The sequence below is a fragment of the Nannospalax galili genome, unplaced genomic scaffold (assembly GCF_000622305.1).
Source record: "Nannospalax galili isolate Female #2095 unplaced genomic scaffold, S.galili_v1.0 scaffold886, whole genome shotgun sequence".
NCBI lineage: Eukaryota > Metazoa > Chordata > Mammalia > Rodentia > Spalacidae > Nannospalax > Nannospalax galili.
The window spans coordinates 959,531-981,954 of NW_008355971.1; the positions used below are offsets into that span (position 1 = coordinate 959,531).

At 47.2% G+C, this 22,424-nt stretch overlaps 2 protein-coding genes across 6 annotated transcripts in view; one reads left to right on the top strand and one right to left on the bottom strand.

The window, feature by feature from the left end:
• Window positions 1-883: 883 nt before the first annotated feature.
• On the bottom strand, window positions 884-20,622 carry Wdr87 (WD repeat domain 87). The gene is made up of 7 exons (XM_029556599.1): window positions 20,136-20,622; window positions 19,531-19,646; window positions 11,563-11,733; window positions 7,895-10,767; window positions 7,172-7,434; window positions 2,852-5,979; window positions 884-2,719 (listed from the first exon to the last, which is right to left on the bottom strand). Exons 1-7 carry the CDS (start codon window positions 20,620-20,622, stop codon window positions 884-886), a joined length of 8,874 nt encoding a protein of 2,957 aa, XP_029412459.1.
• Window positions 19,535-22,424, top strand: part of Sipa1l3 (signal induced proliferation associated 1 like 3) — a 257,269-nt gene continuing 254,379 nt past the window's right edge. For 2 of the 5 annotated variants that reach the window (XM_008853891.3, XM_029556582.1), the window contains exon 1: window positions 19,649-20,447. The gene's annotated coding sequence lies outside the window, so the exon portion shown is untranslated. Of the gene's footprint in view, window positions 19,556-19,640; window positions 20,448-22,424 lie in introns of those variants that run through there. The other 3 variants (XM_029556583.1, XM_029556584.1, XM_008853892.3) reach the window with 3 other exon arrangements.

The following is a 22,424-nucleotide window of genomic DNA, read 5'->3' on the forward strand; positions in this document are numbered from 1 at the left end:
CCACCCAGCTATACCTGGAGCCCATTGTTTCTGCAATTCTGAGAAACTTGTTTTTCCTAATGGAAACCTTTTGTTAACTGGAAACCTCTCTGTTAATTGACCTGCCCTTGGTCTGGTGTAACTATGTGATTTGATATGACTATTGTTACTGCCTTTGCCCCTGGCTTGATGTAATTGTGGTTTTAAGCTTTATAATCCCTGTTCTGCTTCTCCTCTGGGTTGAGAGTTCTTTTGGGCATTAGTCCCCTCTCTGATCACCAACTAATAGCTCTCCTAATTCATCCATCACTATGTGGCATTTTGTGCCTCAAATTCCCTATTACAGAACCCACATGGTGGAAAGAGAGAGCTGACTCCTATGGGTTGTCCTCTGACCGCCACATGTGCTGTGTACATCCTCAAATAAAAGATGTAATAAAAAATTTAAAAATTCATCTTTTCCTACAATTATCAATACTTCTTATATTAACACAAATATCTTTTAGTTTTTGTGTAAAGTACTTCCCTCTCTCTAGTTTTTAGGGTAAGTTATAGGAGGAAAGGAACAGTACAATAATGGGCTCTTTAGCTTTCTGGCCTTTACAGGGTGAGTGAGCACCTCTGTCTTTTGGGAAGTTTTCCCACTCTTGGGAGAAAGAATCTGATTTCCCTGGACACCTTCCTGGAGAAACAGCATTTGGGTAAAAGGGACACATCAAAGTGCTTGTTGCAAATGAGAACCTCCTCTTTATTCCACAGATAGTAACTGGTTTCTAGAGCTGAGTAGGGAAAAAGCTTTGAGCTTACTGTATCTCTGTGTAAGTCCTAGAGATGGTCTAGTATCTAGGACCAGGCCTTTCCCTAGTTGAGAATAAAAATGCCTGCCCTCCAGCCAGTCCCAAGGTTAGGGAGAAGGAACTATAAGGCGGGGCAATTTCTTGGTGAGGTGAATATCGGCTTGGGGCAGGCTCTTCCAGGCAAGTTCTAGGATCCCATACTGGACAATGCCTTTGGTATGGATGGTCTGTACATTATTCTGTTCAGGAAGGGGTATCACATCATGGAACTCCAGAGGGATTTTGGGGGTATGAGAGCGACCACAAACTAGGCAGTAGAACAGCCGCTCTCCAGGCACTAGCTCCATGGCCTTCAGGACATCTTTGGAGACGACCTCCTGAGATAGAGTCTTTTCTGTCAGTAACAGGTCCTGTAGCAGCCTCTGGACTCGGGGGGACTTAAGCTGGTACAGGTCCATGAGCTGGTGGAACTGTTCCATCCAAGCAGTGGTGTCTTTGGCATACTTCTGCTGCAGCATCCGCAAAACATGGTAGAGTGCCACAAATGTGTCCCATGGTGGTACCTCTTCCCTTTTTTTCGAGATGGGCTTTGTCTTCTTTAACTTGGGCAGTTTGGGATATTTGCCTTTACTTTTCAAATCCAAGAAGTCCCTTTGAAACATCAGTGCCAGGGTTTGTTGATTCACAGAAGGATGGACACCTGTCAAAACATCTCTCATAGCAAGCTGAAGATGTTGTGTCTCCATTTCCTGAAGAACACCAGATAAATGCTGCATCCGTGCACTCCGGTATGGCTCTCCTAGAAGATGCCAATGAATAGCCTTTGGATCTGAAACCCTCTTGGTAACTAATGGCAGCTCTGGAGGTTTTAGCCAACTCTCCTTTTCCTTTCCTTTTATGGGAGGAATCACTTTCAGGTGTTTGGAACTCATGGGTTCCCTACTGGGTTTTGAAATCACTGTGCCTCGTGATTCCACAACCTGTTTGTGACGGCGCACGATGGCTTCAAGTATGGCCAGGTGTAGCCACTCCAGTTCTCCCGTTGAGGTAAGGTCTTTGAGGAGCTGACACAATCTGTGGAAACTATCTCTGGGAATGTCTTGTCCTGCATCCATCTGTTCTAAGACATGGTATATCCAACCTATATCTGAGAGATGTACCTTTGGATATTGTCCCTCTGTCAAGATGTCAGGAAGAGGCATTGTTTGTCCTGTCAGAGAAGGATAGTGCTGCAAAAACGAACTCCACTTTTCATGTGGTGTTCTCTGTTGGAGTCTATGAGCCTCCATGGCTTTTCTGATCATTTGAGTCATGAATGGTGTCCTCGTGTAAGGCTCTTTACACTCTGAGATTGTATCCAAACTGGGTAGATGTTCGGATTTATATTTCTCCAACAGTTCCCTCTCTTTATCTGTCAACTTGGTCTTTAGGAATATCTTGGATGTCCTGAGGATTGTGGCCTTTTCTTCCCTGAATGGTTGTTTTATTTCCAATGGCAAGAGTCTCCTCCTTTCCATCTCTGGAGCTGCTATGGACAGTTTTCTGAGTGGGGTTTTCAGCCCTCCCAACTTCATAGCATTCCCCTTCACCTCAGGGATTCCTTCTTGGATGGAAGGGACGATCTCCCTTGTTTGCAGGACCTTTGTTGCCTCTGATAACTTTTGCATTTTCTCTCTTTTCCAGACCTCTTTTTTCCAGGCCACTTCTTCCCATGAGCGTCTGTCTTCTTGGGTCTCTTTGTCTGACTCTTCTGTCTCACTCAGACTTTCTGTCTCTTCCTCAACTGTGCTTTCTTTAGACTCTGATAATTCTTCCTCCTCCTCGATCTTCTCCCCTTCTTCCTCCTCCTCCCCCTCCTCGATCTCCTCTTCCTCCTCCACCACCTCCTCCTCCTCCTCCTCCTCCCCCTCCCCCTCCTCCTCTTCCTCTTTCTTTCTTTCTCCTTCCCTTCCTCCTTCCTTCCTTCCCTCCCTCTCTCCTTTCTTTCTTAGATCGAAGCCAAGGCCTTGTTCATACTAGGCAAGTACTCTACCTTTGAGCTGCATCCTAGTCAGATTTTAAAAGTTAGTAAATCCCCCCTCCTCCTCCTCCTCCGCCTCCGCCTCTCTGATTTCTGATTGTTCACTGTTAAGTTGACTTTCTTCCTTAACCATTTTTTCCTCTTGGGCTGTCAGTTTTCTCATTTCCTCGGCCAGATGTCTCTGCTTCTTGGCCAGTTTCCTCTCATCTTGGATGACTTCTGATTGTTCTTCAGAGCCATCGAACTCTTTGATGTCAAGTCTGTCCTCCTCCCTACTCAGTCGGCTCTCCTTAACCATGAGTGTCCGCTTTATCTTTGTTAACTTGGTTTCTTCCTGGATGAGTTTCTTTTCGTTGCTGAGTAGTTTCTGAAGTGCCTTTAAGGATTTTTTCATTCGGGGTAGCTTGGAAACACCCAGGTTCTTGTCTGCCTTGGCTAACCTCCTTTCTCCTTGGGCGTATATTCTCTCTGCCATGGTAACTTCCAGTTTTCCTTTGGCAGCGTCCTTTTCCTCCGTGGCCAGCAGTCTGTCCTGATATGCTAGAATCTTCTCCTCCAGGGACACTCTTTTCTTCATTAGCTCTATCTCATGCTCAGTCCCTTTCCTAGGGAGGAGTTCTGACTGCTCGGCTGGCTTTGCCTTCTCCTGGGCTAACGTCCCCATTTCTGTGTTCGCTGCTACTTCTTCCTTAGCAATCTCTATCTCCTCTCTGAACAGTTTGCTTTTCTGTATCAATGTCTTCCTCTCATTGGCTAATTTCATTTTTTCCTGGGCCAATTTCTTCTGCTTTTCAGTCAGGATTATTTCTGCCTGAGCCAGTTTCTCCTCCATATCAGTCATCTTAACTTTCTTCTCTACCAACGTGTCATGTTCGTGCCTCAGCTTCTGATCCATGTGACCTAGCTTCTCTGTGTATGTCTCTAACTTCTTCCTCACTTCCTCAAGTTGTTCTTTTCCTTTGAGGTGTTTTTCTAGGAGAGACTTGAAAGTTTCTTCCCGTTCAGCCAAGTCCTCCTTCTCCTGAGACAGAATGCTCCTCTCTTGGACCAGATTCTTGACTTCCTTGGCCAGCTGGCTTTTCTTCTCTAGCAGTTCTCTTTTGGTCAGGACCAGATTTTCCCTTTCCTCTACCAGTTTCTCTACCTTCACCATCAGCTTCTCTCTTCTCTCCTCCAGTCTCTGCACTTCCTCGGGTGTTGACTCGTTCTGGGCAAGTTCCTCCTCTTCCTGGATCAGCAGCTCTTTCTCCTGGGCCAGGAGTCTCTCTTCCAAAGCCAGGTTTTTCTCTCGCACTCTCAGCATCTTCTCTTCCTTAGCCAGTGTCTCCTTTTCCTCACTCAGTTTTTCTTCTTCTTCATTCAGCTGATCCTCCTTCCAAACTACTTCCCGCATGTCCCGTTCCGGGCCTTTCCATTCCTCCTCCAGTTCCTTTTCTTGCCAGTCCAGATGCTGTTCCTTTTGGGTCACGGCTTCCATTTTCTGGGCCAATAGGATTTTTACCACAGCTACTGTCTCGATTTTCTTTGCTAGTTTCTCTTCTTCTTGAGCGATTTTCTCCATTTTCCTAGCCAGTTTCTTTTTTTTCTGGGCCAATTGTTCTGTTTCTTGACTTAGTGCTTCCTCTGCTTTGGCCAGATTCTCCTCTTTCTCAGCAAAGGCCTTCTCTATATGGGTCATTTTTCCAACAGAGGTCTTTCTCATGTATTCATAGGCCAGTTTTCTCTCCTCCTGGGCTAGCCTTTTCTCTTCCCGGGCAAGTTTCTCTTCTTCCTCTGCTAGAATCCTCTGCTCTCTGGCTCGCTGTCTTTCAGCCTGGGCTTGTCTCCTCCATTTCCTGGCCTGTATGTGTTCCTCACGGATCTGTCTCTGCTCCTCTGTGAACATCTCTTCTTCCTCGCCCCACTCCTGAGACCCTTCCTCCTCCTCCCCCTCCAACAGTCTTTCTCCCAGAGCCAGTTCTTTCTCATCTTTGGTCTTGAACATAATGTTTGCCCACATCTCTTTCCCCTCATCCCATTTCAGCTTCTTCTTCCCCCCCTCTTCCTCACGTGGCAATGGCTTCCCCTCAGCCCTGCATCTCTCCTCTTCCTCAGAATGCTTCCTGTCCCATGCTTCCTTCCACTCTTGCCAAGACAACTTAATCTCAAGCACGGCTGGCTCTGTCACTTCCTCCTCTTCCTCTACCATGGCCTTGGCTTTGGCCTCTACTTCCTGAGGCCCAACCAACTCTTCTTTGATGACTTTCTTCTCCTTTTTAGCGGCTTTCATTTTTTCCTGGGCCATTTTTTTTTGCCTAGGCAACTTCTTACCTTTCCTCTCTTTCTTCTTTGGCTTTCGTTTTCCCTTGGGTAGGTCACCTGATTCTGAGAAAACAACTTCCTTCTTCTTGCCTTTTCTTGGAGTCACTCCCTCCACCTCCTGTTTCTCCTGTTCTGTTTCTTCTTCCTTCTCCATGTCTTCCATCTCTTCCTCATCTGCGATCACCATATCCTCTTTAATAGCTCCTTCTATGGTGAAAATTGGTTTTTCTTCTTGCCAAGCTACCTCCCACTCAGTTTCCTCCGCCAGGGCTTCAGCTTCGTCCCCCAAGAGGGGGCATATCTCCTGAAATAGGTCCCAGCCGGGGTGCTGATCTGTCAGCACCTCCTGAGCTGTAGCCAGTAGCTCAGCGTTTAGATCTTGTGACATCTCTGTTTGGGAACCAGATATCCTCAGGTTCAAGAGTTGACACAGAGCATCCCGCCATGCCCTTTCCGAGGTGAGAATCCTGCCGGGCATTCCACTAGCACCCCGCGCAAAAGCTTTAGCCCGTCTCCTCCTAGGCACTTCCAGTATGGGAGGCAAAAGTTCCTCAGCTGGAACTGGAACTGGAACTGGACCTTCTTTTTTCTTCTTCTTGTGCTTTTTCTTCTCTTTTTTATCTGAGACTTTGGACCTTTTCCTCAATTTCATAGCTACAGAAATATGCTCCTTTAAGATATCTTTATCTGAAAGTTCAAGATCTTTGGGGCTTTTTATTAGGCTACCAACTGAAGACCTGGAGTAGACAGCCATCTCCTCTGCCTCCACTGTTTCAGCTTCACCCAGGTCGCTCGAATTCTCCACCGGAAGAGGACTGGCCTCTAGTTTCCGCTGTCTGGCCGCTTCTTTCACCTTTCTGAGTCTTCGCATCCATTTTTGGGCTGCAGGGAAAAGTCAGGAGATGGACGTGAAGAAAGCAGGGAAGCCCAAATAAAATCCTTCCTAAACCTGCTGTGACCAAAGAGGAACTACTACAAAACAATAACAAAAACCAAAAAAGGGGGCGGGGGGCTGGAGAGATGGCTCAGAGGTTAAGAGCCCTGGCTGCTCTTGCAGAGGTCCCGGGTTCGGTTCCCAGCACTCACATAGCGGCTAACAGCTGTCAGTAACTCCAGTGGCTCTGATGCCTTCTTCGGACCTCCCTGGGCACTGCACAACACAGGTGCACTTACCTACATACAGGGAATACACTCATACACATAAAATAAAATAACAATAGTAAGTAAAATATTTTAAAAGTAAACACCACCACCAAATAGCAACAGAGAAGGTTGGAGCTTATCTTTTTTTTAATTAAAAAAAAATTTTTAATTTATTTTTATTTTATGTGTATGAGTGTTGTCATGCCTGCATGTGTGTAAGTGCACCTGTGTCATACAGTGGCCAAAGAGTACAGAAGAGGACATCAAATCCCCTGAAACTGGAGTTACAGATGGTTGTTAGCCACCACATGGGAGCTGGAAATTGAACCCAGTGCTCTTAACCACTGAGCCATCTCTCCAGCCCCGGAGCTTATCTTTAAAAGAAGAAGAAGAAAAAAAAGCTGGTGTGGTGGCGCAAGCCTGTTGTCCCAGCACTTGGGAGGCAGAAGCAGGCCAATCTCTGTGAGTTCAAGGTCAGCCTGGTCTACATAGTGAGCTCCAGGCCAGCTGGGGCTATAGAGATACCGTGTTTCAAAAAGACAAAAAAAAAAGGAGGAGGAGGAGGAGGAGGAGGAGGGAAAATAGGCCAGGCACAATGGCACACATCTTTATCTCAGCACTCGAAAGACAGAGGCAGGTGGATCTTTGTGAGTTCAAGGTCAGTCTGGTCTTATGTAGACAAGGAGACGCTGTCTCAAAAAGACCGGAAAAAAAAAAAAAAAGGCATTCTCCTTGTTATAGTCCCAAATGGCCTCTCCCTGTCCTAGAGAGACAGGCTTTGAGGTCTTCTGAGTTTGGGTAGAACCCTCCTAAGAGAATTCTCTTCTATGACATGATTTTTCCACCTGGTATCTCAGGACCCTCTTTAGCCTTAACTAACTAGCCTTTCCTTCAGAGACCAGAGGCATGGCCCCAATTACCCCATACGTACCATGCTTTTTGCCAGCTGTTTGGACTCGTCTTTGGCTTTTGCTGACTTTGACTTCAGGTTCTTCAGGAATTACAAGAGGCATCGTGGTCGTACTAGGTCCATGAGACCCTGGGACTTCTAAAAAAAAATCAAGCTTTTTATCTCCTTTAGATAGAGTCAGGTTATCATTTAGTTGCTGCTCCACTTGAGTGAGAAGGATCTGGAGATCTGTGGGCCGCATCCCCAGCAGATGGTCCAGGGACTTCTCCCCAATCATCTCTTGCCTGTGAAAGTCAAAGGAGAGAAAGGACCGTGTTGAATCAGACACAAGAAGGAAAATGAGAAGGAAAGGACTGCGATAGAACCAGCAAAGGCTTTGGTAGAGTGGCAAAGAAAAACAGCATCGGTCCAGAAGAAAAAAATGAAGAAAGAAAAAGTCAAGATAGCAATCAACAAGTGGGGTGCATTGTATGGGGTTGCTGCAGGGTGGGAGGATAGGATGAAAGTCAGAACCTGAAATTACGGGACAGACAGGAATAGGCAAAGACATGGAGAAAGAGGAGCGGAGCATTCGGCATCATTAAAGGTAGTCTAGGAATAGAAAGGGGGCCATGAAAGAGGAAAAAGATCCGTGAGAGGTCATGACCAGGTATGTTGAGGTAGCACAGAAGAACGGAGAGCACGTAGGAAAAGGGGGAAAGATGAGCAGGTGGTAGAGAATTGAGCAAGGCACAAGCAACTTACTGCATTTCCTGGAAGACGTCTCGTTTCTGGATCAAATTTAAGAGGGAAGACTTAGAGTGGATGCCAGTGTCAGTCATTAGGGCCAAAGCTTTAGTTCTCACTCTTGAGTCTTTGTCCATTAACCCCTGGGCCAGAGGCAAGGCAAAGAGATGAGTAATCATTCCTAGATGCTTCAGCCCTTCCCAGGCTAGTTCTCGGATCAGTGGGTTGGAATGGGTTGTATCATCTAGCAGACGGTGCGCTGTCTCTGAGCGCAGGGTTGGCGATACCTGGTAGGAGGCAAAGATTTGCCCTAGTGCACCAATACAGCACTGGAATTTCAGAGGGTTGGCGCGGGTCATAACGTTGAGGATTGTCTCGATCAGGGTATTAATAGCTAGTTCACTCATCCTTTTCCCCAGCCAACTGCGGTTGGCTGCATCTGTAAGAACACTGTAAGTGACATCCTTGGATAGTCTTGATCCTATGAAGCTTTCGTCCTCTTTCTCTGAAACACACCCACCTTCACTCACTGTTCTTACCCTGCCATGCCAGAATAAGAATGGTGGAAACTTGTCCCATTCCAGTGGCCGTTGCGGTGGGTGGAGGCTACACTGAAGGAATATCGGACTGCCCTCTGGCCAAAGGCGGGCACGAATCACTGAGTTGGGGATGTAGCAATCAGGAGCAAGAAGCCATTCCCTCCCATGACCAAAGTAGCATCTCAGTATCTGGAAGGGGTTGAGCCCATCCCAGGTTGTCAACTGCAACTGAGGAGGAATCACATAATGAGTTTGGGGAGGTTTGCTCGTCTCTGTCAATTCAGTTCCCTCCAAAGAATCATGCCAGGGGGTGTTCAGTAACACCGGGGTCCCATCATCATCTTCTTCTATGACGTGTGGCACATTATGGTCAAAGGCAATGGCCCGCCTATTGACGAGGCTTGCCAGACCCTGTAATTCCTGTTTCTGTTGATCATGGAAGCCATACCTGGGCACAAACAAAGCCTCAAAGGAAAAGAAGAAGCTTGGTATGAAAGGTTTTGGGGTTTCTACTATGTCATCTGTTATACTCAGAAGGATAAGGCGGGAGAGCAGGGATGGGGAAAGAAATTCAAAACAGGATACCAGATAAAGACTCTGGTTGAAAGACACGAGCAGGTCACCCCGGTCATTTGCAAAGCAGAGTGGGCCAAAGTACAGCGATGAGTCCAGCATGGCTATGAGTCTACCATGGAAGTCCCAGATCCGGACGGAGCCATCAGAACCACCTGTGACAAAAAGACTCAAGGGCAAGCAGACATCAAAGGAGGTGATGGTGCACTGGTGCAGAGGCAATGTCTCGATGACCTTGGAACCTTGTCGTGCCTCAAAGGACAGAAAATCACGGAACTTCCAGAGACGCAGGCAGTTCGTGTCCGTGATGGCACTGACAGCCCTGGGTAAGAGGACCAGGTGTGTGAGAGGACGGCTGCTGAGAATGCTAGCCAGGGTCCGCAGCTGCAATCTGGCCCCAACAAAAACAGCTTCTGACAGCTGTATGAAGTCATCCATCCCATAGGAGCAAAGCAAAGCGTTTTCTCGGCTATGCAAAACCCCTCCATGGAGGGTTGACAGTGACAATACAGCCCCAAAGTGCATGACTTTCTCGATTCTGGCACAGCTGTGCTGAGAAAGCACTCTTATGATACCACTCTGATGCCCAGAGAATACCAGTCCTTCCACCCCCCGCTCCAGGTGGAAATTCCCATAAGCCAGGCATTGTACAAAGTCCTGAACATCTGGTGAGGTACATAAGAGATACTTGGGTGGGCACGGGCAGCGGGTTGTGTCAAACACCAGCACCTCTGAGGTGCCCGTTGCTACAAAGAGTTCCTCTTTACCTGGATCATAGGCCCAATCTACAGCCCGGTCCAGGATTGAGAAAGGCCAAGTGAGAAGCAAAAGTTCTCCTGTTACAGGGGACACAAAGCGCAACAGGCCGTCCTCAGTAGTACAGAGGATCCGGTGCCAGTTGTCTTTACAGCGGACCCGACGCAACTCTTGGGGAGCAGAGCCACAGATATTGAAGAGACTGTAGAAAGAGGGCAGACGGTGCAAGGAAAAACTATGCGTTGTTTGGCAGAAGAAAGTAGTGTTGTCGATAAACTGGAGGGCATACAGCTCCTCGCCAAGTTCAAGTCGCCGGAGCAGGTTCCCTGAAGTGAGGTTCCACTCCTTGATTAAGCCTTCCTTGCCAGCTGTCAACAGGGTGTGGGCCTCTGACCGGCTCTGGATACATACCACTAACAAGGAATGGGCCCTGAAGCTGTGGAGTGGTGAGCTCTTACTGAGGTTCCACACGTGGACTTCCCCAGCCCTGTTCCCAGCATAGATAAGGCTCTGTTCAATTGAAGTGAAACAGCAGGTGATGGAGGAGCCGCTGCTAGTGGCTGTGAACCTCTGTACCTCTCCCAGATGGCCGAAACCCTGGCGCTCAAGGACCCTCACCACAGTCTCACACAGAGCCAGGAGGCAGCCATTGGGGCCATTCAGCAGGATGTCTTGGACAAGCTCATCACCAGGCATGGGAAACATGTTGGCCATCTGGAGGCCCTTGCCGGTCTGCTCAATGGTCCAGGTGACCACTCCCCCTCGGATTCCAGACAGAAGCATCTTTGTTTCTGGATCATAGCAGAGGCAGCTAATGTTGAAGCGACAAGGCACGATGCCCAGGGATTTGAATGCCTGCAAATGGTCCCCAAAGAGCCGCAGGATCATGTCACCACAGTAGGTCACGATGACATGAAAGGAACCTGCATGAACTATTGCCTGGATGGGTGGCAGCTGATCAGTCATTGTGAAAGTTCTCTTCTCCATCATGTCGTCCGTTTTGCTCTTTGTCCATACTACAGCCTAAGGAGAATAAGGTGGAGATGGCCTAGAAGGGACAGTAGAGGAGGAAAGGGCCACATACTCAGCTTCCCCCCGCCTTCTTCCTCCTCTCTCTTTTGTTTTGTTTGTGTGTGTGTCTTAACAGGATCTCCCTATGTAGCCTTGGCTGGCTTAGAACTCACTGGGCAGACCAAGTTGACCACCCCCTCTCTCTTTTTATTTATTATATTTTTTATTTTATGTGTATGAGTGTATTGCCTGCATGTATATGAGTGCACCACCATGTAGGTACTGGCAATCGAACCCAGGTCCTCTGAAAGAGCAGTCAGTGCTCTTAACCACTGAACCATCTCTCCACCCCCTTTTTTCTTTTTTTCTTTTTTTCTTTTTTTTTTTTTTTAAACAGACAGGGTCTTGCTTATAGCCTAGGCTGGCCTTGAACTCATGATCGTCATGATATGAAAGGCACATCCCAGCCTCAGAGTGCTGAGATGACAGATGTGTGCCATCACACCTGGTTTCCCTGTTTCTTTGCTAAAGAGGTATTGGCATATTAGACTGGTTTTTACTCATTGGTGATAGGAGGTAGAAACGGGGTAGAGGAAGGAAGCCTTGGACCCTTTCCCTAGCCTGAACTTACTGTAGGAGAACCATGAAGTCTACTCAGTGTATAACTGGAAAAAATATGAGAGAGAATCCTGAATCAAGATCATATTCACTCAAGGTGTATATCTTCTTTTGTCAGTCTAGGTTGAGAACTATAAGGATGTGGTCCTGGGGGAAAGGGGCTCATATAGGAAAGAAAAGTGGTCTTACCAGTATTTCTTTGGTGTAGGATGGCACCCAAGAGAGGGAAGCAAAGAAGTGAGCGTCAGTGGTGTAATGACATATAAATGGCATATTCTGAGGATAGCGAGATTCTTTGAACAGTATCTGGGATCGGTCACTCAGCACAATTACTTCACTCTTTGGCGTCTCTAAAGATTTCTAGGGGGAAGTATGACATAAACTGAGACCTGGGTTAAACCTATTCTAAAAAAAAAAAAAAAAAAAGTCAAGATTGAACAATCCCTAAATCATAACACTTCCCCTCCTAACCCCTGTTATGAAACTCACATGTGCACAATGCATGAAACTTTGTAAGCATGTAAGAGATTCCCCAACACATAAAGGAACCAGACCTCTGTAGGTCCTAGATTTTATGGTGTAAACACAGGAAAAAAGAATATTTTTTCCAAGGTGTAATTCAGCATATCCATTTTATAACAGTCTCTGTGTCTAAAAGGTATATGGGTTAGAAAGGACACAACATTTAAGAGACCATCAAAGAAAGTGCATCATCTTAGAGCCACAAGTAATGTAACGGGGTGCCCCAAAAGTCAGTGTAGGTCTGAGTTTTTAAAGATCAAACGGGGCTGGAGAGATGGCACAGCAGTTAAGATCACAGTCTACTCTTGCAGAGGACCTGGGTTTGATTCCCAGCACCCACATGTTGGCTAACAACCATCCACAACTCCAGTTCCAGGAGATCCAATGGCCTCTTCTGACTTCCGTGGGCACTACACAACATGGGTATACTTACATACCTGTAGACAATATACTCATACACATGAAAGATAAAAATAAGAAAATAAAATAAAGATCAAAACAGCACAAATAAGACACCTTATCTGGCCTTTAAATTTGACCAAAGAACACATATACAGTATGTTCTATCTCACAGCAACAGAACATGCATTATGAGCCAGGCACCTAGAGTCCTTTTGCCTGGACCAGGCCATAGCAAAGTGAGGTTGGCAAATGTTTTCTGTGGTCCCTCCCCATTCCCTTCTAGGAAATGCTTCTTCCCATGGAGTGGGTTCCTCTAACAATGCTCCCAAGTGTTTAAAAGTCTTTGCAAAAGGTCTGTGGAATTACTTGGAAATTGATAACCTACTTCCTATTTAGGTGACATCTTAATGGTCTGCCCTGTTTTGTTTTGGTTTGAGAGAGGATCTCCCTGTACCCCTAGCTGACCTAGAACTTGCTATGAAGACTAGACTGGCCTCTATCTCACAGAGATCAGCCTCTGCCTCCCCAGTGCTGGGATTAAAGGCATGCTATCACACCCCGTTCCCACCCTGCTTTCTTCTTCCTTTCATGGAATATCTATGGCTCTTCTGAGGTGCCCATTCCTATAGGATAGATAGGGGTCAACCAATAGTATGTTGCTGTCCTGTCAGCATCTACCTTACCTTGCTTTTTTGAATGACTTCATTTACAAGATTCATAAACTCATTCCACTTGGGAATGAGTCTGGTGGTAGGTATCATCTTGAAAACCATGGCTTGAAAACCTGTGGGAATCCAAAAGAGAGAGAGATGCTTGGGTAGTGTTGGTTTTCTAGGAGCTAGGAATCAGAAGGCAAGAATTGTGGCATTATGGATTTTTTGTTTTTGTTTTTAATGACAGGGCTTCATGTAGCCTAGACTGGCCTTGAACTCCTATGTAGCAGAAAATGACCTTAACTTCTGGTCCTCCTGCCTCCACCCCTCTGAGTGCTGGGATTACAGGCATGTCCCCACCTCCCCACCCCCCCAGCCCAGTTTATGCAGTGCCGGCAATGAAACCTAGGGCCTCATGCATGCTAGACAAACACCCTGCCAAGTGAGCTACATTCCCAGCTCGGTTTGCTTCATCTGTGAAATGAAAACACCAATCTTGACTACTTTGAAGGCTAGCAAAGATCAAAGAGAATTCCCGAGAAAACTCTTGTAAATATACTCTGGGCAGCAAACAGTCATGATAGCGGCTGTAGGCTGCCTTGCCTCTGTTTCCATGCTTGCCCTCCTCTCCTGTCCCCTTGCCCCCATTTCCCTTCTTTCTAGTCCTCTCTCACTCTCTCCTCTCTCCCTCCCCTTCCCTTCTTCCCTTCTGTGTACTTTTCAGTTGCCCTGGAAACAGGACAGCTAAGTTTATAGCCTGGCCAGCAGAGGGCAATGGAGGCCAACCTTCACAGCCAGATGAAGGAAAACGTTGGTTCAGAGAAATGATTCCCAGCGTATGTTCCCAAGATCCTCAGCATCAGCATCACTTTGGGAACTTAGGAGAAATGCACATTGTCAGCTTTTTTGGTCCAGGGCCATAGCATATGTCTGTAATCCTAGCACTCAGGAGGCTGAGACAGGACTGAATTCCAGACCAGTATATACATAGCAAGACTGTCACAAAAGGAAGGAGGAGAGAGGGGAGGAGAGAAGGAAAGGAAGGAAGGGAAAGAGGGAAGGGGCAAATTCTTGGGCCAAACGCCAGTCCTACTGCTGTTACAAACTCTAAGGATAGTATGCAACAATAATCTGGGTTTTAACCAGCTGTCTCATGTACACTATGGTGTGAGACCATTGTTTTAGAGAGCTGACAGAGTCCATAGTCAGCTTGGCTTGGGCCTCCTGAAACAAAGTCAACAGAATCCTCACTCCAGTATGGATAAGCCCAGGCCCTATGTTGGCATAGAGACTTGGGGGCTGAATCTGCGGGGAAGCAGCCAACAAACTTAGGAACATCATGTCCCGTGTGTAGAGAGAGTTGGAATCCTTGAAAAATCCTTCCCGGGGTTAGAGAGATGGCTCAGCGGTTAAGAACACTAGTTGTTCTTGAAGAAGACCTGGGTTCAAATCCCAGCACCCACATGGCATCTAACAACTGTCCGTAACTCCAGTTCCAGGGGATCCAATGGCCTCTTCTGTCCTCCGCGGGCATTGCACAACACAGGTGCACTTACCTACATGCGAGCAATACACACATACACATAAAATAAAAATAATAAAATATATTTTTAAAAAGCCTTCCCACCAATCAGCTGGGGAAGACCACATCAGGAAGATCCACGTCTAAGCTGGGCATGGCAGCACACACCTGTAATTACAAGTACTGTAATTCTAGTGGTTGAGGCAGAACAGAAGAATTGTTGCATTTGAGGCTAACCTGGGCTACAGAGTGAGTTCCAGGTTAGCCAGAGCTATAATGTGAGAGGTTGTGACTAAAAATAAAAATAAATATTTAAGATTAAGAGTCAATCCACAGTTTGAATTCATCTATATCAGAAATAAGGAGTCTCTGCCATACCATACTAAGCAAGCTCTCTGAAATCCCCCCTCCCAAATTCACTCATAGTGGGAATTGGGTACTGGTGTTGGGCCCCAGCCCCTGCCTCTTTCTGCTCTCTTAGCACTACCACTGCCATTTCATACCCTCATTCCCACCCCCCACTATCTTGGAGGAGCCAGTGTGATCTGCTTCTAGTCCTGAACACCAGTGGACAGTACCACATCTAGGATTTACCCCACTGGCTTGTCCTTAAGGCCCCAGAACTACTGAGAGGAGCCATTTGCAGCACATTGGAAGACACTGATGTCTGTTCCCATTGTTACAAATATATCCTCTGGGTCTCATTCCTCTTAACCAGCTCCCAAAAGTGCATGGCTGGGAACCTTTGGGGAATCATTCCCAAGGGCAGCGTGAGAAAGCATCTTCCAACCCCAAACCTCTGGGTTTTCTTTCATCATGTTACCCAGAGGAAACTTCTTCAGTAAGCCCTCCCCCATTTTACTCACTAATCCCAGGACCAGTTTTTAAAAGCAAGTCTGGAGTGAGCTCCAGATGACTTAATATCAATAGTACTAATATCTTTGAAAATATTTTATTATTTTATGTGTATGAGTATATCGCCTGCGTGTATGTAAGTGCACCCATGTCATGCAATGCCAGTAGTGGTCAGAAGATGGTGTCAGATTATCTGGAACTGGAATTATGGTTGGTTGTTAGCTGCCATGTGGGTGCTGGGAACTGAACCCTGGTCTTCTGCAAGAGCAGCCAGTGCTCTTAACCATTGAGTCATCTCTCCGGTTCCCCCTAACACCTTTATAATGGAAAGAAAATTTAGTGGAAGCATTCATTCAGTCTGTGGTCAATTTAGGGGAGAGAGTATTTAGAGCTATGATGGGGTATGTCCTACAGACTGGGAAACAAACTGAGGTCTGTGTCCCATGTACATCTGAGGGAAAGCAGATGTCCTAAGAGCCCTGCCTTATAAGAGAGTTGGATCTAGGGGGCACTGTACTCCACCACACCAAAGATCACTGGACTTTCTCTGGCACGCACTGGCTTCAGGTACCTCTTATAGCAAGCAAATAAGGAAATACAGACTTCTTGCTTTATATATATGTGTGTGTGTGTGTGTGTGTGTTTGAGACAGGGTCTCTCTGTAGCCCCAGCTGTCCTGGAACTCACTGTGTAGACCAGGCTGGCCTTGAACTCACAGAGATCCACCTGCCTCTCTCTCTTAAGTGCTGGGATTAAAGGCATGTGCCACCACACCCGGTGAGTTTATAGTTTATAAGGGAAAGTAAATATCAAGAAATAGTCATTGATTAACAATGAGAAAATAGGAGTGATATATTATACACACTTGTCTGCAACTTTTAATTTTCTCACACTTAAATGACACTAGTGATTCATGGTGTGTGTGTGTGCGTGCACGTGTGTGTGGTGTGTGCTGCTCAGATTGGTCTTGAACTTTGGGTTCAAGTGATCCTTCTGCCACAGCCCCTTAAGTAGCTGGAACTACAGGCTACCATGTACAATTTGAGTGATTCAATTTTAAGAAGGAAAAGTATAGGTCAGGCGTGGCGGTGCACACCTTTAATCCTAGAGGGAGGCAGAGCTCTGTAGGTTTGAGGCCAGCCTGGTCTACATAGCAAGTTCCAGGCCAACTGGAGCTACTGGGATACCCTGTCTCAACCCCCACAGCCCAACACAAAATACTATGAGTATATATAAAAAAAAGAACTGATCACCCAAAAGGGAGATGATGTGTGTGTTCCACTACCTTGCAGGAAGGTGTTCTACTTGGGGACAAGGATGCAGAAAAGTCTTACTGGCACCAGAAAGGCCTAATTAGTTGACTGAAAAACTAGAGAGGCAACTTTGGCTCACTCTGTGCTTTGGTATTACTGATAAGGAGTCCAAGTTGTCTACAAGGCCTGGGAATATCACTCTTACCTTTAGGCAACTTTGTAGGCTGGAATGCATTTAACTTTCTGTATGGCGACAGTTTTCCAGACTGACAAATGCATATTAGCAGCATGGACTTGAATCCACTGAATAAAAGAATTAGCCAGAATCCCTGGGAATAATGATAATATCCAGGGCTTATAAAGTCACAAAATAGTAACCAAGCATTTTTTTTTCAAAGATTTTATATGTATGAGTGTTTTGCCTGTATGTATGTAAGCGCACCATGCGCATTCTGTGCCTGCAGAGACCAGAAGAGGGAGTCAGATCCCCTGGAACTGGAGTTACAGGTGGTTGTTAGCCACCAGGTGGGTGCTGGGAATGGAACTGGGTCTTTTGGAAGAGCAGCCAGTGCTCTTTACCACTGAGTCATCTCTCCAGTCATCAACCAAGCATTCTAATTCTTATGGTGGTACAATGCTTTAGCTATTATTCTCCCCAAATTAACTTTTAAAAAATGGACATGGTAAAAAGCTTTTAAGTACTAAGGGGCACATAAAGAATAGAAAGTCACCATTTCACACTTGGACATCTGTCATGTTTTTTCTTCACATAGGTGACCCTGATTGTGTCTTGTATCTGTCTAAAGGTGTTCTGGGGACTGAAGAGATGGCTCAGTGGTTAAGAGCACTGACTTCTCTCACAGAGGACCCGGGTTCGATTCCCAGCACCCACATGGTGGCTATGAACCGTCCTTAACTCCAGTTCCAGGGGAATCCAAAGCCCTCTTCTGTCCTCTGCGGCATTGCATGATACAGGTGCTTTCACATATGTGCACACAATACACTCATACACATAAAAATAAAAAAAACGTGTTCTGTACATGCACAAGTAAATATGTAGATATTCTTTTTCTTATATACTTGATAGTGTGATATATATAATATACATACTCTCTCGCTATATCCAGAGAGGAGCTTATATTCATATATGTAAAACTCTGCCTCATTTTTCAGCTTCAGGGTGTATGTCACTACATATTTACCCATATTTCTATTAATGGACATTGGTCCTATGTGTGGGTATGTGTGTTTGTGTCTGTGTTTTAGACAGGGTCTCATGTAGCCTAGGCTGGCCTCAAACTTGCTCTGTAGCAAAGAATGACCTTGAATTCCTGATCCTCTGGCCTTCACTTCCCAAGTGCTAAGTGCTACGATCACACACCATGTACCGCTATACCTGGCTGACTAACAGACATTAGGTGGTTTTCAACCTCTTCCAACTACAACCATGACACAAATGACTATCTTTCTTAGTGTCTCATAATTTTATTTAACTTTAAGGAACTTCAATTGTAAAACTGATTTAACACATATATTTACATTCAGTCTAACATGGAAGAACATTTTTAATATATTTGAGCTAATTATCAATATTAACTGTTTTTTTTTTCTTTTTTTCTGGTCTTTTTGCTTCCTGTGGCACCAGCTGGCCTGGAACTTGCCATGTAGACCACCAGGCTGGCCTTGAACTCAGAGATCCACCTGCCTCTGACTCCCAAATGCTGGGATTAGAGGCATGCCAGCTAAAATTTGTTTTATTTATGTGAACTAATGAGTTTAATTAGAGTTACTTACAGGGACATAGGTGAGGGCTTATTTACAAGGGCATGGGCAACTTACCATTGGTTACTCCACTGGAAAAAATGTCTTTGTCCCTGAGCAACCATAAATTGCCTATAGATACTAAGGAAGGGTGGGCCTCATGAATTTTTAATTAACATTTACCCTCCTCCCACAGGGTCTCACTTTGTAGTGCAGGATGACTAGGACTCACGATGGCAATCAGGTTGGCCTCAAATTTGAAGCAACCTTCTTGTCCTCAGCCTCCTGAGTGATGGGGCTATAGACCTAGCTTTATGTAAAGATTAAAAATGTGCTGGGTGTGGTGGTGCATGCGCCTTTAATCACAGCACTGGGGAAGCAGAGGCAAATGGATCTCTGTGAGTTCAAGGCCAGCCTGGTCTATATAGCAAGTTCCAGGCCAGCTGGGGCTACAAGGAGACCCTGTCTCAAAAAGACCCCCTCCCCCCCAAAAAGATTAAAAATGTGTATGTAGGGGCTGGAGAGATGGCTCAGCAGGTAACAGCACTGGCTGCTTTTGCAGAGGACCCGGGCTTGGTTCCCAGCATCACATGGTGGCTAATGACCATCTTTAACTCCAGTTCCAGGGGATCCAATGTTCTCTTTTGACCTCCATGGGCATTGCAGTACATGGATACACTTACATACATGCAGGCAATACACTTATACACAAAATATTTCTTTAAATGTGTATATAGCTATTTCTGTTAGGTAGTACTGCTTAAGATTACACTAATAGGGAGTAGGTGCTTAAGAGGGTTTTTTTTTTCTTCTTTTCCTTTTCCTGGATGAGCCGACAAGTAAATGACCAAGTGACACTGAACATCTTCCTGCAAACCGGATAACCCAGACAGGCATGCATGGGGTTTCTTGCCTAGAGAGCTGTGCAATTCTAGTCCATTGTCTCTGAAACACTATGGAGAGTCACAATACCTTCTTTTTTAGGAAAAGTAAATGGTCAAATCTTTGATTGACTTAATTTGGGCATTTCCCAACAAACACTGGTATGTGTCATCAATAAATGAATGGAAGATACAGGCCTCCCAGGCAGCCCCTAGGACGGTGATGCTACGGCTCTGGTCTCAGTCAGAGGTCTAGAGGCTTGGAGGAGGGAGAGGGAGGATCTCAATGAGCCCGAGGATGCTCCCACGATCCCGCGCGGCGAGGGCGGGAAGGTAGGTGTGTCCGCCTCTTTAAGGCAGGAGCCGCGACGGTTACCTGCGACAAGACTCCCGACCGGGTACGGGTAGGGCGAGTGCGGGCTCGCTGGGGAGCACCCGGGGAGGAGGGGATGGAGGGGCTCCGGTGTAGACGGACAGACCTAGAGGGACCGGTGGGGAAGCTTCGATGGAGAAGATGCAGGAGGACTCCGTTGACAGAACGGTTAGCCCCGCAGCTCCGCACCTGACGGACTGACCCGAGCGACCGCAGTCAGCGCGTATGCACGCTGGCACGCGCACACGTTCGCTAGGCTTAAAAAAAAAAAAATCCTCCCCGTGGGAGTGCCAGAGCGATTTAGGCCGGAGCGCCCCGAGAGCGCGCGCGCCTGCGCGCCGCCGCCGTCCCGCTCCGCCCCGCGCCCAAGGGGGTCTAGCGCACAGCTCGGGTCCTTCGGCCCTGCGGAGGCACGGTGTGGGTTCCTCCAGCGGAGGGAGGAGGCGGATACGGCGAGGAGAAAAGAAGAAACCGGTCAGACAGGGTGGAGAGCCCGGCTCCCTAGCTGGAGCCCGCACAAGACACGCCTCCCTGCCTCACGCCCCTCGGGGCTGCGGAAGTCCTCGGGAGACTGGAGCAGCACCCAGGCGACCATTAGACTACTATTCCCAGAAGGCAGCGCGGTGGGGCGCCTACGACTCCCGGCAGCACCCGCGCGCCAGGCTCTCTCCAGCGCGCTGCTTCTTCGGGTGAAACTACAGTTCCCAGGAGGCCTCGCCCGAAGCGGCTTGGAAGTGGGCAGTCTGGAAGTCACTCGGGCCACTGGAGCTGGCTGGCGGCGTATCCAGCGAGCCTCGAGGGGCCGGACGCCGCGGTCGAGGAGCCCGCGGGGCGTGCAGCCTGGACGCCCAGGTAGGTGGCTCTCGATGCAGACGCAGTCTTCTGCAAGAGTGGTGGGGGATTGGTGGCTGCTCGGACCCTGAGGGTCAACGCAGGCGAGCGACCAAGGCGGCCGGCCGGGTGTGGGCATCGGCTGTGGGGGGCGGCGGCCCTGGGACTCACGCCCTCCGTACCCGGCGGGACTCATGCCCGCATGGCTCAACTTTCCAGACGTGCAACCCGGCACTGTGGGGACGAGCTTGGAGTCTGGGAGCCGTGGGTGCACGTCCCGGCTCAGCCACTCTGCAGCTGCGGTTTGAGCAAACCGCGCCGAACCTCATTTTTGCCTTGGGTTAAACGAGGAAGGAGATCGTCTTTTGCTGGGGGATTCTTTGGCGATGTTGAGATCTGGTGAATAAGGCACTTGCCACATTGAAGATACTTATTACGGGTTTGCATTATTGTTAGCTCCTGGAGAAATGAAGATCCTGTGGATTGCATTAGATGCGGGTTAGTTGACCATGTGCATGTAAAGAACCGAGTCCATAGTTAGCACTCAATGCAGGGTGGCTGCTGTTAACTGATATTATTTTATTAAGAGCTTTTGCTTGTGAAGCAGATTGACTCACGTTCAAATTTAGGCTCTGCCATGCACTGGCTGTGTGACCTTGGGCAACTGACTTCACTTCTCTTCTCTGTGCCTTGGTTTCCCTGTCTGTTCCTCCATAAAATGGAGATTCCAATAGAAGCCACCTCAGAGTTGTTTTGAAGATGCATGAGAACACCATGTGTAAAGTGCTTAGCACAGCAGCTGGCACCTAACACTCAGTAGATCAGTCAGTGCTATCATTTATTCAGCGTTTTCCGGTGGCTTAGAGACCCTTTGAGAGTTAGGGCTCTGGCTGTAGCCTTGGTCTTCCCAGCAGGCCAGGTCCCTCACTGGTCCAGCTGGCTGTCCCTTCTGCAGCCTCAGGTAAAAATGGGACAATAGCAATATCACCGGGGAAGCTGTGAGAATTTGTTGAACACTAGTCTGAGCCATTGCTCAGTGAGTAGCAGCTTATGTATTATGATTGTTCTCCAAAAATTCTCCATCTGGCCCAGAGACTGCCTAACTGTGGGCTGTGACATGACAGCCCTGAACTCCCCCACATGTTTGCTCCCAGCCTCAGTGTCCCATCTGTGAAATGGTAGTCATAGAACTTTTATGCCAAGCTGGTTCTGATAATTCGTGGTTAGCACAGGGCTCAGTGTATACCAAAGCACTTGATGAATCTCTCTCTCTCTCTTTTGGGGCAATAGGCCCTTTCTGATTCTTTTTGTGTCTATAGGGCAGAGTACAAAGTTAGTGTGCCCCCCTTAAAGTTTACTCACCAAAGGTTAGTGGAACATGTTTTAGTATAAGGACTTGAGAAGAGACAGTACTGACCTGCCATCAGTGGCCCCTTGCACACAGCCTCCCTCTCCAAGTCAGTATAGTCACTCTACCCCTGTATTATTTGTTATAATGATTTGGTACTGAGGATGGAATCCAAGGCCTTGTGCATACTAAGCATCTTCTCCATCACTGAGCTACACCCCAGGCCCCAGTGTTCTAGTTATGGTCCCAGTGTGCTCAGCTCTTGACTATGTCTCAAAGCCACATTAGCCCCCTGACCTCCAGCTCCAGATATGATGTCCTCTGGTGAATGTCCTTGGGCACCATAAACTCAGCACATCCAATCTGAATTCTCTCTCTTCCTCCTCCTCCACCCAGTAGTCATCACCTTGGCAAATCAGCCAACACTGAGCCTGTTGCCCAAGCCAGTAACTTGGAAGTCGCTCTTCTTCTCTGGTTGATTGGCAAGGATTAGAGCTGCCATGTTACAGAAACATCATTTCATTTGGCCCAATCTAGAAGTTCCCCTATCCCCTGGAGGTGACCTTTTCTGTTTGTTTGTGTCTTTGCTTATTTATTTATTTTTCAAAATATTTAATTTTATGTTATGTGTATGTGTGTATTGCTTGCAT

Excerpts from the sequence above, each read along its gene's own strand:
- Wdr87 (XM_029556599.1), bottom strand. The coding sequence starts at position 20,622 with ATGAGTCCCGCCGGGTACGGAGGGCGTGAGTCCCAGGGCCGCCGCCCC. Across the intron at positions 7,435-7,894 it reads GACGTCTTCCAGGAAATGCA|GCAAGAGATGATTGGGGAGA; the intron begins GTAAGTTGCTTG and ends TGACTTTCACAG. Across the intron at positions 2,720-2,851 it reads CGGAGGAGGAGGAGGAGGGG|GGAGAAAGAAAGAAAGAGGA; the intron begins GGATTTACTAAC and ends GGAGGAAGGGAA.